General features: G+C 43.7%; 2 protein-coding genes across 3 annotated transcripts; one reads left to right on the forward strand and one right to left on the reverse strand.

The window, feature by feature from the left end:
* Positions 1 to 64: 64 nt before the first annotated feature.
* Positions 65 to 8,068, reverse strand: TMX2 (thioredoxin related transmembrane protein 2). 2 transcript variants are annotated; one of them, XM_058526861.1, is made up of 8 exons: positions 7,728 to 8,023; positions 2,984 to 3,044; positions 2,625 to 2,738; positions 2,288 to 2,364; positions 1,949 to 2,055; positions 1,706 to 1,771; positions 1,484 to 1,613; positions 65 to 941 (listed from the first exon to the last, which is right to left on the reverse strand). In XM_058526861.1, exons 1-8 carry the CDS (start codon positions 7,914 to 7,916, stop codon positions 795 to 797), a joined length of 891 nt encoding a protein of 296 aa, XP_058382844.1. In that variant the 5' UTR covers positions 7,917 to 8,023; the 3' UTR covers positions 65 to 794. The 2 variants fall into 2 exon arrangements, with proteins under 2 accessions (XP_058382844.1, XP_058382845.1); XM_058526862.1 differs by lacking the exon at positions 65 to 941 and having other exon boundaries at positions 1,521 to 1,613; positions 1,717 to 1,771; positions 7,728 to 8,068.
* A 157-nt stretch (positions 8,069 to 8,225) lies between these two features.
* On the forward strand, positions 8,226 to 15,044 carry MED19 (mediator complex subunit 19). The gene is made up of 5 exons (XM_058526864.1): positions 8,226 to 8,576; positions 12,521 to 12,777; positions 12,942 to 13,038; positions 13,351 to 13,445; positions 14,228 to 15,044. The coding sequence occupies exons 1-5, from the start codon at positions 8,309 to 8,311 to the stop codon at positions 14,294 to 14,296; spliced, it is 786 nt and encodes a 261-aa protein (XP_058382847.1). The 5' UTR covers positions 8,226 to 8,308; the 3' UTR covers positions 14,297 to 15,044.
* The last annotated feature ends 1,004 nt before the right edge of the window (positions 15,045 to 16,048 follow it).

The raw sequence follows: 16,048 nt of genomic DNA on the forward strand, positions 1-16,048 counted from the left end.
TATAAAGCTGGGCAGTTCCTCTGCAGTTGCCTGGTTTTTCTAATATACAAATAACACAAAAAGGCACAAACAAAAGGAAATCCCAGTCTGTTTTATTATGGAAAACCATCAACTGGGTGTGGGGCACAGGTAGAACGGTAAGTGAAACCCCAATCCTACCCAAGGGCTTTCTCCTGTAGGCCCCACCACACAAATCAAGTCTCAAACCTTTATTCCCCTTCTTCCCAACCTCCATAAAATAGGGGGATTATTCAATACTGTCTTCAGTGAGAAAACTCTGTGGTTAAAGGTTTCTCCTTGGGACCAGTTACAAAGTTAGGCTTATACTTTTTAATGAAGGCCACAGACCAAGCCAAAAGGGCCTAAAGCAGCAAGGTCCTTGAGGGAAAAATCTTAGCGCTGACTCTGTACCTCAGCATCTTATGCTAGGGTTTACTTAATCTAAGTAGGCTGTGTAGGCCAACGAAGAGTAATGAAACCTCATCATGGTGTGTGAATGGTAGACAGCGGTTGACAACTGACCCAAGCTTGGAGGGAAAGCATTTCCTCCTCCATCATATGCGATCTCTCCCTTCCTCTAGTGAAACAGCAGTGGAGGCCTTCCTGGAGGAGGCATGTCAATTCCCCTGATGCCTCTAAAATCAGAAGCAGCACCCTGCCCCACCCAGGCACAGCCAAACAGGGAAAACAAATAAAAGGCTGAGGCCGCAGGCAAGGTTTATGGTTACAGAAGGGGCAGGGCCTCAAAAGTGCCTGGGAGTGACAGGAGAGGAAGCACTGACAAGACAGGGATCCTATTTGTCCTTCTTCCTTTCCCCATCTGGCACTGCAGTGGGGGTTGGGACCACAGGCTGCTCCTCCGGGATATTATCTCCAGCCTTTGATAGCTTCTTGGCCCGTTGATAGAGCTCATTCAAGCTGAATTCTCGGATAACATTCTCCTGTGCAGAAGAGATGCACAAGTCAGGGTTCAGGTTGGAAGAGAGAGTACAGAGCCTGGGAAGTAAGAAGTATTTAGACACAGTCTCTAGGAAAGAAGGACACAAAGGACAGAAATATACTCTAATCTAACTCCTCTTTTGGGTACCCGGAAAAGAACTAATATTTAAATATCTATTATGTTCCAATCACTGTGCCAACAATTATAGCTACATTATTCAATGTAATCTGCAAAACAACCCTATGATCCAAATGTTACTGTCTCCAATTTATTGATAAGGAGCCTAAGGCCTATAGACTATAGGTACAAGGGCCTTTGAGACTAAATCTTAATAATTGTTCCCCAGTACTAGCAGGTCTGGCACATGGTAAAAGCATAATATAAATTTGCTGAGTGAATTCATGAATGAGTTATAATAATTAGTCCATACTCTCAAAGCCTGTGGGCAAGTGGCAGAGCTAGGAATCAAACCCAGGTTGGGCTTCAAAGCCCACCCACTGTTCCACACCCTTCTCCAAACTACTTGCCCACTCTTTCATGTACCTCAGAGAAAGTCCAAGAGACAGCTCGTCCTTTCTTGTCAATCTGCGGCCGCCGCATGACCTCCTTGCCACCTTGAAACAGGATCAGGGTAGGAAGCTGCTTGGTGAGGGGTGATGTGCTCACTTTGTACCTACAGGGCCAAGAAAGTACTCTGTAAATGCATCTGTATACATCACTCAAAGTGATTCCCTGCTCAGAGCTTCTGCCCAGGCCCTTACATACCGTGTACTAACATCAGTGTAGCGTCCAACGTCCACCTTCCCAAAATTCAGCCCTGAACAGTTGTACCTGAGAAGAATATATTATTAACATAGTGAAAGAAGACAGAATGGATTAAAGGAAGTGGAAGTATAGATATGGGGGGGAGATGCCTTTGATTGCAATGTGCAAAAATGAGGGCCAAAAACAATGAGAGGGAAAGTACAGCATCTCAATTTCCCTCATCCCTCCCTTTGCACTACTTACTTGAGGGACAGGTCAGCATAGATAGGAGCAAATGACTGGCAGTCATTAGACCAATTGGCAAAGAACTCCACAATCCAAGTGACCCTCTTGTCCCGCTCCAGTTCTTCCTGCCACACACAGAGGAGAAACAGTGAGCTGGATCACACAGGCTCCTGGGAAGGTTCAGACATTAGCATCTAATTTCTTGTCCTGGCTCCCCCCCTCCCCTAGATCCCATAATAAACCACAGCGCCCTTGACTTCCATTCTGAAGCACTGTTGCTCCTCCTAGTGAGTAGAAGCACAACTACAAAGTCACCCACAAGGGACCCAAGAAACAGAAGGGAGGAAGAGCACTCACATCAATGGTTTTATCATTGAAGTACTTGATGTATTCAGGGCCCATGTACAAGGGCGGCTTGCAAGTCATCAGGAACACTAAACAGAAAAAAGGTGTCAGAGGAAACATATAAAGCCTTGGGCAGGGGACTTACTTTCAAACCAACTCAAAGATTTCAGGCACCAAAGACATGCAGACCACTAACACATTCCCTTCCTCTTAAAGAAAGTTGCTGTAGATTCTTATCACCTGAGCCACACACATAATTAATTAGGTACAAGATATGAAAGAAGGGTATGGAGAAACTGGTTTGGGATTGGAATGTGGTTCCCACAACCAAGTCTTCCAGTCTCCTTACCTATGCAGAGTGTGATGTAAAGCAGGCCCATGCGAATATCCAGGCGGAAGAAAAGAATTGCATTGGCCACTTTACTAAACATGAAGATGTTGCCTATATGTTGCTCCACGGTGACTGAAACACAAAGACGTCACAGGTCAGGCTGGGCTGCATGCTCCTATATCCCATTATTTGTCTCTCTTCCTGGAGTACTTTGAAATGGGAAAGGAGGAAGGGAATAAAAGTCCAAGATCAAATTCAGCCTTGGCATGGAACGAGGGACTAGTTCACCAAATAACAACCCTCTCATAACATGAATGAAAGCACTTGCAGAGGCATTAGGCCTAACCTTGAGAGACTAAGAAGCAGGCTAAACTTACTGGATCTGCGGTTCTTCATCATCACAATGGCACTGAGAAACATCAAGATCTCTACTTCTCTCTGGAACAGAATCAAAGTGACAGGAAAGCCATGAATAGAGATGATTTGGGTGGGCAAGGAAGGCAAATATGGGATAAAAACCAACAGAGATCCAAACTGGGAATGGTAATGTTACTGCACAATGCACATAAAAAAGCCAATAATTACACCACCAGCTTTTGAGAAAAGAAAAGGTTTTACTGCAAGGTCAACCAGCAAGGAGACAGGAGGCAAAGCTCTCAAATTTGTCTTCCTCATTCAGGGTTTGGGGTGAAACACAGGAGGTTAGGGAGAACAGGCTGGTATGTGGAAACACTGGCGGGGCATGTTTCAATCGGAGGGCTTTAAACATTTACGGTAAGGTGTGGAAGGGGCTTTATCATTGGATCTTCCTAGACAACGGACTCCTCGCTTCTGATAAGAGTCCGACTTGCAAGTTCCGGTCATGTCCTAGTCCTTTGGTTCCGTGGTGGGGGAGAATCTTTGGTTCTGGTGTCATTTCAGGTCAAGATTTTCTCCTCTGCACGTGCTCTGGCTACGTGACTTGCAACTTTTTTTTGCACACTGCCTCTGAAAAATAACTCTTAATCACTCCTCTGTTGATAAGAAGGGGTCAGTTCGAACTGGTCCTAGTGGGCCCATGGTTACAGCAACAATAAAGAAATAACTGGAGTCAGCTAAGGTATAATGGGAAAACACCAGTCAGATCTAGGTTCAGGTTCTACCCCACCACAAACTGGCTGGTGCCTTTCAGTAAATCACTTAACCTCTGACTTTGGTTTCCTTGACTGAACAAGATCTTTTTCAAATTGCTCTTGTGAGGATTAAATGAGATAACTGGTATGAAAGAATTGTATAAAGTATATGGTGTAAAACTGTAAGATATTACAACCAACTCAGTGTGATCCTGGAAAAATAAAACTTTTCCAGGGAATTTTCTCAGTAATATTCCATTAATACAATATACGGTTATTCAATTTGTTTGGTTTTGCTTAACTTAAGTCATTCCTTTCCACCTAATAATCCTCGTGATAATCCATGCACCTTTAATTTAATTAGAGAACTGAAGGAGGGCTTTCAGAGCTCTCAAAGGCCCTTCTCAGTACCCTTGGCTTATAGTTCTTTCTCACCTTCTAGAATGTAAGCTCCATTATGAGCAAGTGAGACAGACAATAAACATGACAAAGAAACAAACAAGACAATTTCAGAGTAAAGACCACAATGAAGAATAGCAAAAACCATGTGAGAAAAAACATGGGAGGAGGAGCAACTATAGATTTGATGGTCCAAAGCCTCCATACCTTTTGTTTGTAATACAGGGACCCAAATCATTACTGCAGACAGAACCGGTCAACAGCAATTTACAGGAAGGAGTCAGGGACCTAGGTTTTTAGCCTCAATCTCCAACAAAAAGTAACTGACTAGATTTAGAAATGGACATGTAAAGTGGGGGTTAAGGAAGATGACAGACCTTACTAAATATTATACCTCAGCAAAAATGAAGAAGAGTTTCCATGAATGAAATTGGTTTAGAATTGGGATTTACAATTGTGGAAAGATGAATTTTAAAAGGGAGCTGTGGTCAATCAGAAGACCAAAGATAAGACTAAAAGGAATATTCTCTAAAGATAGAGAATGGGTCTATGGCAAAGACTGGCTATGTATACTCCAAACCTTATTTCCTTTGCCTCTTGGGCATATTGCAACTAGACTCTCAGTCTCCTTGCATCTAGGCAGAACTGTATGACTAGTACTCCTGGACAGAATGTGAGTGGAAGTGATGTGCCACTGCGCCTAGGCAGTTAAGAAAGGGTGTATCCTTGCATTCCAGCTTTCTTTCAGCATCCGCTGGCTGGATGATGCTAGGAAGGCCATAGGTTGAAGACAGAATGAGACTGGGTTCCAGAATAACTGTGTGAAGCAGAGGTCCCTTGGTTGTTCTGCTTGTTCATTCATTGTTTTGAAACTTTTTGTTATAGAAAATTTCAAACACATACAAAAGGATAGAGAGGATACTGAAGAGTAACAGAATATGCCACCCCAAAATATGTCACTTTGGCATAAGGATTATTTTGAGCCTGAAGGCAATTGAGAAGTAGATAAAAGAAAAGCTGCCTACTCTCCCCATTTGTCTAAAAGCAGGACATAAATTTTCAAAGGTATCCCTCCAACCCTCTCTACCAGGAAGGACAAAAGTTAATCAAGGGAGGTAACTTTAGACCCTATCAGCCTGGAGACAGCGCCAGAGCAATCTACCTAGCAAACTAGCCTTTACCTACCATTAGTTTACTTTCCCACAGTCTGTCGCCCTTGGAAGCCTAAAACTGCTTTCCTTTGTCCAGCCATTTCTTGACAAATTTATCATTCTTTGCTGAAGACGCTGTATAAGTGGAGTTCTAAGCCACCCCTTTGAGTTACTCCTTTTCCCCTGGTATCTCCCATGTATACATGAGACATACATGTTAATAAACTTCTATTTGTCTTTTAATTATCTAGTCTGTCTTTTATTACAGGGGTTTCAGCCAAGCCCTCAGAAGGGTAGAGGGAAAATTAATTTTCCTCCTCACAATACTTTAATGAACCCCTATTACTCAGCTTCAACAGTAACATTTTGCCAAAATGGTTCTATTTCATCTATGCTACCCACTTTTTTTGCTGGGGAAACTTAAAGCAAATTCCAGCGATATCATTTCACCTATAAATACTTCAGTGTGTATCTCTTACAGATAAGGACTTTTTTTAACAAACCAAAATCCCATTATCATACCTTACACAATTAACAATAATTCCTTACTGTCATCTAATATTTGGTCATTATTCAAATGATCCCAATTATCTCAAGTTGTCTTTCTACAGTTGTTTGTTCAAATCAGGAACAAGCAAGCAAGATCCACGTACTGCATTTGGCTGATGTGTGTCCTTGTTCTTCCTTAATCTCTAATATATCTGCCCTTCCTTTTTACCCCCCAGCCATTTATCTGTTGAAGGCATTGAGTCACTTGCACCGTCAACATTCTTGCTTTTAAGATTTGGCTGCCTTCATACTCATGGTATGTTTTTTTCTAATGATGATCCTCCATCTCCCATATTTCTTGTAAAGTGCTAATGAAATCTAGAGGTCTGAATACAATAAAATCCAAATTTTTTGCCAAAAATGTATCATAGGTGGTGCTAAGTACTCCCCACTGCATCACTTCAGAGGACACATTAACCTTTCATCTGATGGTTTTAGCATCCACCGATGATCATTGCCTCGATTTATTATTTCATTGGGGCTACTAAATAATTTTTAAATTCTATCATTCCTTCTGTATTAACCCAAATTCTTATATTAAGAAATCAACATTCTCTTATCAATTATTTGATTACTCTGAAACACAGTATATCTAAGAAACGTGAAATGCTTCTTTCCTTTTATTTAATAAAATAGAAATAAACTTTTGTTCTGTTAAGCCATTGAAATTTTGAATTTTACCTGTTATTGCTAACATTATTTACCTTAACATCCTAACTTCCCAATCACCAAGGTAAATCAGTAAAACACGTATTTTCCGGGAAAACAAACACTGGCCATAAACCCGAAGTAGTTAAAAAAAAAAAATTCTATCAGAGTAATAATAAAATATAAAACCTTCCAATATTTTGCATATTATTAGACGAGTATACAAAGAAATTAATTGTATAAAAGGTTCTACATTTATTAAAATCTTTATTACTATCCACTTATATTTTTGAGTTCCATTTTGGTTAAAGTGGTATAGAATATCAGACAAAGATAGGATCTTTTGAAAGAGCATGGCAACATTTGAGCTAATTGATAATACTGTCTGGGAAAGGACAGACAAAGCATTAAAAAGTAAACAAGAGACGGAGGATAAAAGTAAAGGAGTAGGTTCTAGTAAAGGTCAAGACTCATTTGAGGAGGCTGGAAAACAAGATGAAAACTCAGGATGACCTTCCTTCCTCAGAACACAGATGCTGCTATACACCAGAGGGCACAGAGCTTCCATTCATTTTTCTGAGTGGTCCCTCCATTCTTAGTCAGGAAGTACAGCAAGAGGCTTGAGATAGATTTCTTTACAAGATATTTTTTACAATTCCTTTTCAATAGGCTTAACAATTTTATTCATTTTTGCATTCTCAGGATGCAGCACAGTGCCTAGCATACTGCGCGCACTCTGGAAATGTTAACTGAATTAAGAAATGGCTGTGAGTGTGCAGGTACTATGGCCAGAAGAGTGGTTTCAAACCCCAGGCACTCACTCGTTGTGTGACCTTGGGCAAGTCGCCAAACCACGCTGAGATCAATTTCTTCATCAATAAAAAGTAAATACCATTTGCCTTGTTTACCTCACTGGCTCTCAATAGGCTCTCCATATGAGCAGCACTGTGAAACACTGTACATGGGTCTTGTTAGGTAGGGCTATTGACAACTATGAATGGTAAGATGGAAAGAACCCTGGACTCCAGAGTCAGAAGACCCAGGCTGTCTTCTGTGCAGACTAACCCGCTGTTTTCCCATCTTAATTAAACATGCAGAGGTCTAGAGCGATGACGGTCCGACCCTACACGCTAATGGTCTGGAAGTCCGCTACAGCCTCGGAACCTCAGGTGTTCTCAAAAAGGGGAACCTCAAGGCCCCCGGATGCAACCGCGGGGGCAGGGAAGTCAAGGTCGCGGGGTCCTCAGGCGGGGGTCGCTCACCCAGTCAAAGTCACACGGGTTGCCGTCTTCGCGTTGCGTGGGGAGACTGTGGCAGAGCGGGGGCAGCTTCCTCACGAGTAGAAAGGCCACCGAGAGCAGGGCTGACAGAAGGTAGTAAGGTCGGGCCAGCCATCGTGAAAGTCGCGGCACCGAATACACCAGAGCAATTAAAGGCGCCAGGACCGCCATCTTTTCGGCCGTTGCGGAGCCCGCAGCTCCTCGGCGTCGGTTGGTCAGGTAACCGTCTCTCCCCACATTGGGCCTGGTCTCGGATGCACCGCCTCTGGACCCGGAATTAGATCTAATTGGACTTTACGGTGGGTAAGAACTGAGAGAGGGATCTGATACTTTATTGGTCAATCTAGCTGTCGCTTTTCTCCCGCCCCAAGACATTTTATTGGACATGTGACTACGGCAAGCGAAGATATCAGAAAGAATTTAATATGGTTAGACAGCGCTTCCTGAACGTTCTCAAACAGCGACGGAAGTAGTTGCCGGAAGAAAGTGGGCGGGGCCCGAGGCAATCCAATGATAAGCGGCTCCTGGAGGAAGGGGGCGGTACCCCGTAAAAGGATTGTCCAATGAGAATCACCAACGCCAGACACCCGAACACCGCCGGCGCGGAGGGGAAGATGGAGAATTTCACGGCGCTGTTCGGGGCTCAGGCTGACCCACCACCGCCCCCAACCGCACTCGGCTTCGGACCGGGAAAGCCTCCACCCCCGCCTCCCCCTCCTCCGGGCGGGGGACCCGGCACGGCCCCGCCCCCCACCGCAGCCACGGCCCCTCCCGGCGCCGACAAGTCAGCGGCGGGTTGCGGTCCCTTCTACCTAATGCGGGAATTGCCAGGTGAGTACTAGGCCTGGCCGAAACCAGCCAATCAGATCATAGCGATGAAGTGAGGGGCGTGGCTCTCAGCCCGCCGGCGGAGGTGAGGCGTAACCTAGGCAACGCGTTCTGGGACTTTGGAGCTCTTAAGTCCGAAGGGTTCTGAGGATTCACAAGCAAAGGAATGGCATGAATTCTTGGGATGGATTGGGGATGGGAAAAGAATGCATCCCCGTGATCATCTTTCACGCCCTGTCCGGCCCCTGTCCCTGACACTGGTTTATGGCTCCCTAGAAGCTATCCAGGGTTCGAGTTTGGAACTCGAGAGTCCTGATTTAACATCCCTGCGGACGTAAGGTTTTAGTTCCAAGTCTGCCACAAACTTGCTATCGGTTTGGGGCAAGCTGCCCTCCTCAGGGCCTCAGCGTTTCCTCAGCTGTTTGAAGAAGTGATTCGAATTGAACAACATTCTTTCATTCAAAAAATTATTTTGTTGAGCACCTACTGTGTACCGAGCACTGTTCTAAATGCTGAAGATACAGCTGCGAACAAGACTCACAAGATCGTTGCCTTTTTTGGAGTTTATATGTCAGCGAAGGAGGCAAAAAGTAAAAAAGATAATATCAGACAGTGGTTATTGCTACAAGGAGAAAACGTGATAAAAAAATTGAGGGGGCAGAACTACTTTAGCTAGAATGATTAGAGAAGTCCTCTCTGAGTACATTACATTTGAGCTAAAATGTAAACACAGAGAAAGAGTCAGGCATTTATGAGTGGGAGGGAGGGATAATTCTAGATACAAGAAATGAGATCAGAAGCCCTGATGTGAGAAGAACCTTGGAATATCTGAGGGACCAAAGAGCAGTTGGTCTCCAGTGAATTGAACATAAGAAAGAGTGATAGGAGATGAAGGTGGGAGGAATAGGCAGAGGCCTTGTAAGGCATTTAGATTTTAAGTTCAGGGGGAAGCCATTTTAACACAGGAGAGTGACATGATCTAACTTATTTTTTATTTTATTTTATTTTTTTGGTGAGGAAGATTGGCCCTGAGCTAACATGTGTTGCCGACCTTCCTCTCTCTGCTTAAGGAAGATTGTCACTGAGCTAACATCTGTGCCAGTCCTCCTCTGTTGTATATGTGGGACACTGCCACAGCATGACTTGATGAGCAGCGTGTAGGTCCGTGTCTGGGATCCGAACCTGCGAACCCTGGGCTGCCAAAGCAGAGGGCATGACCTTAACCACTACACCACAGGGCCAGCCCCATAACTTATTTATTTTTAATCATTCAAGCAGCTACATTAAGAAAGCAAAGTGAGAAAATCAGTCGAGAGTTACTGCTTAGTAGTCAGGCAAAGAGATAATGGCTTGGACTAGGCAATAGCAGTGGAGGAGAGAAGTAAGTGGATGCAGGATAAATGTTAGAGGTAGAGCAGGAATGAAGGACTACATATAGAAATGAAGGAGAGAGGAATTGAGAATGATTTGGAAATTTTTGGCTTGAATGATTGGGTGGATGGTAGTGCTAAGACCAGGAAAGAACAAGGATGGAAGGTGGAAACAAGATTTCCACCTTTGAGGAGGTGGAAATCAAGAGTCATCTTATACATGTTAAGTCTTCAAGATGCCTTTCACTTCATCCCATGACCTACTGCCACATCAAGAGTTGAGGGAAATAATAATGAATGTTGGTACAGTACTTTGAAGTTGACAATGCAGTTATATATGTCATAGTATTTAATACTTAGAACAGCCCCTCGAGATAGGCATTGTTATTGCATTTTGTAGTTGAAAAAACTGAAGCACAGAGAGGTTGACTTTTCTTTGGTTAGTGGTTGATGTCTACCAGCAGTTTCTTTAACCTTACCTGTTCTGATTGTACCTTTTTATATCAATCACTTGACAGATATTGAATATCTGTTTTGAGCAAAGGCTGGATGTGTAGGAAAGGGGACATGTGATGAGAAGGGGAGAGAGATTAATAAGCCCGGTCCTTGCTTTTAAGGAGCTTATTTTACTTAGGGATGCAAAGTTGTGGTCTAAGGATAAAGTAGTGACTGTTTCTTGTCAAGGCCAGTCTCATTACTTTGTGGTCATGACTCACATACAACTATTAAGAACTACATCATGGTCTTCAAAATGTGTCCCTTGTTATCCAAGTTAACAGCAGGAATAAGTTGTCACTTGAGCTAGACCTTGAAGAATTCATATTAGTGAAGAAAATTAGGAGGAAGTTTCCTATAATTAGGTCAATTTTCCTAAAAGAAATTTCCTAAAAGGAAACAGTATGAGGGGTGTTTTTTTCAGGAGATGGTGGAGACCCATTTGGATGGATCAGCAGTTTTGCACAGGGCAGTAGTGGTTGATCAGGCCCCAAAGCTAAGTTACGGTAAGATGTATTTTACCGCAAATGCCAAAGGAATTTGAGCTTTTTCCTGGGGGTAATAGGAAACCATTGAGATTTCTGAACTGAGGAGTACTGCTTCTAAAGATATCTGCAGGGGCTGGGCCGGTGCCATGGTGATTAGGTTTGCGCACTCCGCTTCGGTGGCCTGGTGGTTCGTGAGCTCGGATCCCGAGCACGGACATATGCACTGCTTGTCAAGCCATGCTGTGGTGGTGTCCCACATACAAAATAAAGGAAGATTGGCACAGATGTTAGCTCAGGGCCAATCTTCCTCACCAAATTAATTAATTAATTAATTAAAATAAATAAAAATATCTGGAGAATGTGGGTGCCACGTATTGAAATAGAGAAACCATGAGTGAGGTAAGGAAGATTTGGAGTGTAAAAAAGAGAAATTGAGGGGCCGACCCAGTGGCGTAGCAGTTGAGTGCACGCGCTCCACTTCAGCAGCCCAGGGTTCCCAGGTTCGGATCCCTGGTACTGTGTGTACCAGGGATACCTGAATGAACAAGACATTGTCTCTGCCCTCAAGGGGCTCACAGTTCAGAACCTGAGTTTTCCCAAGTGAATGATTATAAACAAGCCACTTTTATCATTTGTACCCTTTGTGTTCATCATAACTCTAGATGAAATTGTAGGCTAGATATGTCCACCCTTGCCACTGGATCCTTATTAAGTTACTAATAAGTTTATATTCTTTGAAAAAGTCAGCCATGCAATATTTATATTGATAATGCCTTGCACTTATATAATACTTTATACTTTTCAATGTTTTCATTTGAACCTTGAAGAAGAATTTAGTGTAGTTAAGATAATTATAACCCCATTCCATAGATAAGAGGAAACTGAGGCATAGAGGACGGCCAGGATTAGAATTCTAGTTGCCCAACTTCTGATCAAATGTTTCTGTCTTTTAGGCAAAGCACTGTAGTTGGTATTATGAGGACGAATGGAGATGGTGATAACAAAAGTTAGGCAGCAGTAGCTAGAAAAATCTCCTGGCTGTTTTTCTATGTAAAGGTGATTAATGTTTCTTCCTAATAAAAAAAAAAAAAAAGGAAAGTCCTTGACAAGATACTCAAGCCATCGAGCCATTGGGTCATATTTGGACTTAAGCTTGGTTGTAGCTGAGCTGTGAGATAATACTGGTCGTGTCTCACAGTATAATTTCTCACTAGTACATTCTCACTAGTACTAGTACAGTGTTTAGCAGGGAGTAAGTGTCATGTAAGTTATTATTCTCGTTAGTCCAAGCAGAGGAGAGTGTCTCCTTCATTGGATTAGAGCAGATTCCATCTCTGCCCTGTTTGGATTTTTGCCTGTGTTTTTCTCATTCCCATTCCAACTCACCATTCTATAGTATTATATTTTTAGTGTTTATCATATGTTACTTTTGCTGTTTCTTACTTTAAAAATAAATTTAAATTTTGCAATTCTCACTTAAAAGATTCCTTATTTAGGCCAAAACATAGTCCTTCACTTTCCCTCAGGGTCAATGACTTAAACAATTTTCTACTCTTGGGACTAATCCTGTTTTCTTATTCTCCCCGTCCTCCAGGCAGCACAGAGCTGACAGGCAGCACCAATCTGATCACACACTACAACCTGGAACATGCCTATAATAAATTCTGTGGGAAGAAGGTGAAGGAGAAGCTAAGTAACTTCCTGCCTGATCTGCCAGGGATGATTGATCTGCCTGGTTCCCATGATAACAGCAGCCTTCGCTCCCTCATTGAGAAGCCCCCTATTCTTGGTGGCTCTTTTAATCCTATCACAGGGACCATGCTGGCAGGCTTCCGCCTCCACACTGGCCCGGTGAGTCTGCCCTTGGGGAGGAAGAGGGCAAATGGGGGGACCTGAACGGCATGGAGGTGTTTTTCTGTCCGGGTCGGTTCCTTCATAACTTACTGAGCAGAACAGGTGATGGGAGCAGGGGATTTCCTCCCTCTGCTCACCTGGACTTGCTCTGGTTCCTTCAGTTGCCAGAGCAGTGTCGTCTGATGCATATTCAGCCTCCCAAGAAGAAGAATAAGCACAAGCACAAACAGAGCCGTACCCAGGATCCTGTCCCCCCAGGTAAGCAGCAGTTCTATTCAAAGCCAGAAAACCTGACATTCTGCATCTGATTCAACCTTCCTCAGTTAAAAGCCCAGTTAAGTTCCTTATGGAGCACTGGACTCCTAAATTCTCCTGAAAGAGACTGATGGAATGGTGTCTCCTGGGCAATAGGAACTTAGGACAGGGGCTTTAGCAGGGCCTCCATATCCTTTCTGGCCATTTGAAGAAAAGCAATTGCCCTTGACTAGGGGTTGTCCTGTAGTCTTCCAAGTTCCTAGCTGTAGGGAATCTTGAGCTCTGCAGGTGATAGGCACCTAATGTCTCCTACAGAAACACCATCTGATTCGGATCACAAGAAGAAGAAAAAGAAAAAAGAAGAGGATCCTGAACGGAAAAGGAAGAAGAAAGAGAAGAAGAAAAAGAAGGTAAGGTAGGGGCCTGTTGCTACAGCCCAGTAAGTTCCCCCATGTCTCACCCCTGGCCTAGGCAGAGTCCTTTGCCTCAGGTTGGACCCAAGATAAAACCCCAGGCAGGCTGCAGTTTTTTTCCTTTTTCCTCTTTTTTTTTTTTTTTTTTGTGAGGAAGATCAGCCCTGGGCTAACATCCATGCTTTTTTCTTTTTTTCTTTGTGAGGACGACTAGCCCTGAGCTAACATCCGATGCCAATCCTCCCCTTTTTTCTTAAGGAAGATTGGCCCTGGGTTAACATCCGTGCCCATCTTCCTCCACTTTTTATATGGGACGCTGCCACAGCATGGCCTAACAAGCAGTGCGACAGTGCACGCCCGGGATCCAAACCTGCGAACCCCGGGCCGCCAAAGCGGAGCACGCACACCCAACTGCTTGCGCCACCAGGCCGGCCCCTAACATCCATGCTAATCCTCTGCTTTTTGCTGAGAAAGACCGGCTCTGAGCTAACATCTATTGCCCATCCTCCTTTTTTTCCGCAAAGCCCCAGTAGATAGTTGTATGTCATAGTTGCACAACCTTCTAGTTGTTGTATGTGGGACGCGGCCTCAGCATGGCTGGAGAAGCAGTACGTCGGTGCGCGCCTGGGATCTGACCCCGGGCCGCCAGTAGCAGAGTGCATGCACTTAACCGCTAAGCCATGGGGCCGGCCCTGCGTTTTTTTTCTGTACAGCCCTGGTCAAAGCCAAGGCTACTTCCCAGTTGTTCTCTTACCCCTCCCTTTCCTTGTCTTCCCCAGAACCGACACAGTCCAGATCACCCAGGTATGGGCAGCTCTCAGGCCAGCAGCAGCAGCAGCCTCCGCTAACAGGACCACAGGACTCGGTCAGAACTTTTCCTGCTCTACTGAACCTGATGACAAAAGCTGCCTTCCCGGCTCTTGGACACTGCCTTGGGAGCATCCCCTACGGGTGGGACAGAAGCCAGCTCCTACTGTGCTCGGTTAAGATTGATGCGTTGTAAGAGAGAAGGGCCATGCTTTTGTAAGGCTCACCCCAGATGGCTTTCTCATGGACATCTCGTCCTCTCCCAGAAAGCTTTCTTTTCATCTCTTTTGTGCAATTTGTCTGATTTAGGACTTTAACTCATTTGTTAGGGTTTTTCTTTTCAAAAAAAAAATTGTGTTTATCAACTGGCTGAAGTGTGGCTCCCTGTTAATAGGTAAGTGCCTTTCTGTGAGATTCAGGGTTTAAGCCAAGGCATGTTGAGATCTGAGGGGATTCGGGTCTTGTATTATATTATCTGATCAGCAGGCAGGGAAACAACCAAAATGAGATTGGGGAACATGGTCCAAAAGTAAGGCAGAGCTTGCTAATACTTCCACAGCAGCCACATAAGACTCTGCCCATAATGTTGAGAAGCAAGTACCTGGATGATCTTCAGACTCCATCTGAAGAGCTGATCCAGTTAAGGCTCAACTGTGTGGTAGGTCATTTTGTGTTGAAACAGAACAGCCAACTGAAGAAGCACCCACAATCACCAATGTATTTCAACAAGGTCGATTCTTGGTCAAGCCTATGATTTTTTAAAATAAACCTCTGGCAAGCAAAAGTAAATGCTTCTCTTGTCTTTATAATAAGAACTTTTGACCTGCCTCATTCCTTAGTTAAGACAAGGAGATTAGAAAACATTTCTAAGTGTCTAAGACAGCAACAAAAAGGCAGCCTGAACTAGCAAAATGTAAAAATAAATCTCTTTAGTCTTTGCAGCAGGCCAGATAACTGAAAACATCCATGAGAAAAACCAAGTTAATGTAATCTGACTTGAAGCTAAATTCGACATAGAACAGTTAAAAATCTGTTGCTGTGAGCCAAGGTTGTTCTTAGATCAATAGGCAGAAAACCACTCGTTCAGCTTTTTTTTTTTTTTTTGGTGAGGAAGATTGGCCCTGAACTAACACACCTGTTGCTAATCTTCCTCTTTTTGCTTGAGGAAGAGTGGTCCTGGGCTAACACCTGTACCCATCTTCCTCCAACTCGTACATGGGATGCAGCCACAGCATGGCTTGATGACTGGTGTAGGTCCACGCCTGGGATCCAAACCCATGAACCCCAGGCTGCCAAATCGGAGCACCCTGAACTTAACCACTACACCACCAGGCCAGCCCTCAGCTCGTTTTAATCTAGGATTTCAGAGCAAGAGTTAGATATGGATAGTGAAAATAAAGGGTTCTGGCCAGTTTTCTAAGATTTAGTGTCTGAGGATGCCTATTTAAAATTAGGGCAGAGCCTTTACTTTCAACAAATAGAAGAGAAAATATGAGATAGCAAATTGAACTGCCACCCATATATCCAGCTAATCAGCCCTTAACAGGCTTTCATACTTTGATCATCCACTGTCTCACCTTTGGCTACATCCAAAATGAGCTTTACTTTCCAGAGATAAAATTCTGTATTAAGGAACAACTGTGCCACAAGTCAAGAGTTCTCTAAGCTTTGAAATGACAAGCTTTGGTGTGCAAAAGATTTTCTCAGGAATTTTTGAATTAAATCACCAAAATAAAAACAGGACCTGTTGCTTTAACTATAGTCCTGCCTAAAGATGGGCCAGGACCAGGGAA

The sequence above is a fragment of the Diceros bicornis genome, chromosome 31 (genome assembly GCF_020826845.1).
Source record: "Diceros bicornis minor isolate mBicDic1 chromosome 31, mDicBic1.mat.cur, whole genome shotgun sequence".
Taxonomy (NCBI): Eukaryota; Metazoa; Chordata; class Mammalia; order Perissodactyla; family Rhinocerotidae; genus Diceros; species Diceros bicornis.

Excerpts from the sequence above, each read along its gene's own strand:
- TMX2 (XM_058526861.1), bottom strand. The coding sequence starts at position 7,916 with ATGGCGGTCCTGGCGCCTTTAATTGCTCTGGTGTATTCGGTGCCGCGA. Across the intron at positions 3,045-7,727 it reads ACCCGTGTGACTTTGACTGG|AGAGAAGTAGAGATCTTGAT; the intron begins GTGAGCGACCCC and ends ATTCTGTTCCAG. Across the intron at positions 1,772-1,948 it reads TATGCTGACCTGTCCCTCAA|GTACAACTGTTCAGGGCTGA; the intron begins GTAAGTAGTGCA and ends TATTCTTCTCAG.
- MED19 (XM_058526864.1), top strand. The coding sequence starts at position 8,309 with ATGAGAATCACCAACGCCAGACACCCGAACACCGCCGGCGCGGAGGGG. Across the intron at positions 8,577-12,520 it reads CCTAATGCGGGAATTGCCAG|GCAGCACAGAGCTGACAGGC; the intron begins GTGAGTACTAGG and ends CCCGTCCTCCAG. Across the intron at positions 13,039-13,350 it reads CCAGGATCCTGTCCCCCCAG|AAACACCATCTGATTCGGAT; the intron begins GTAAGCAGCAGT and ends TGTCTCCTACAG.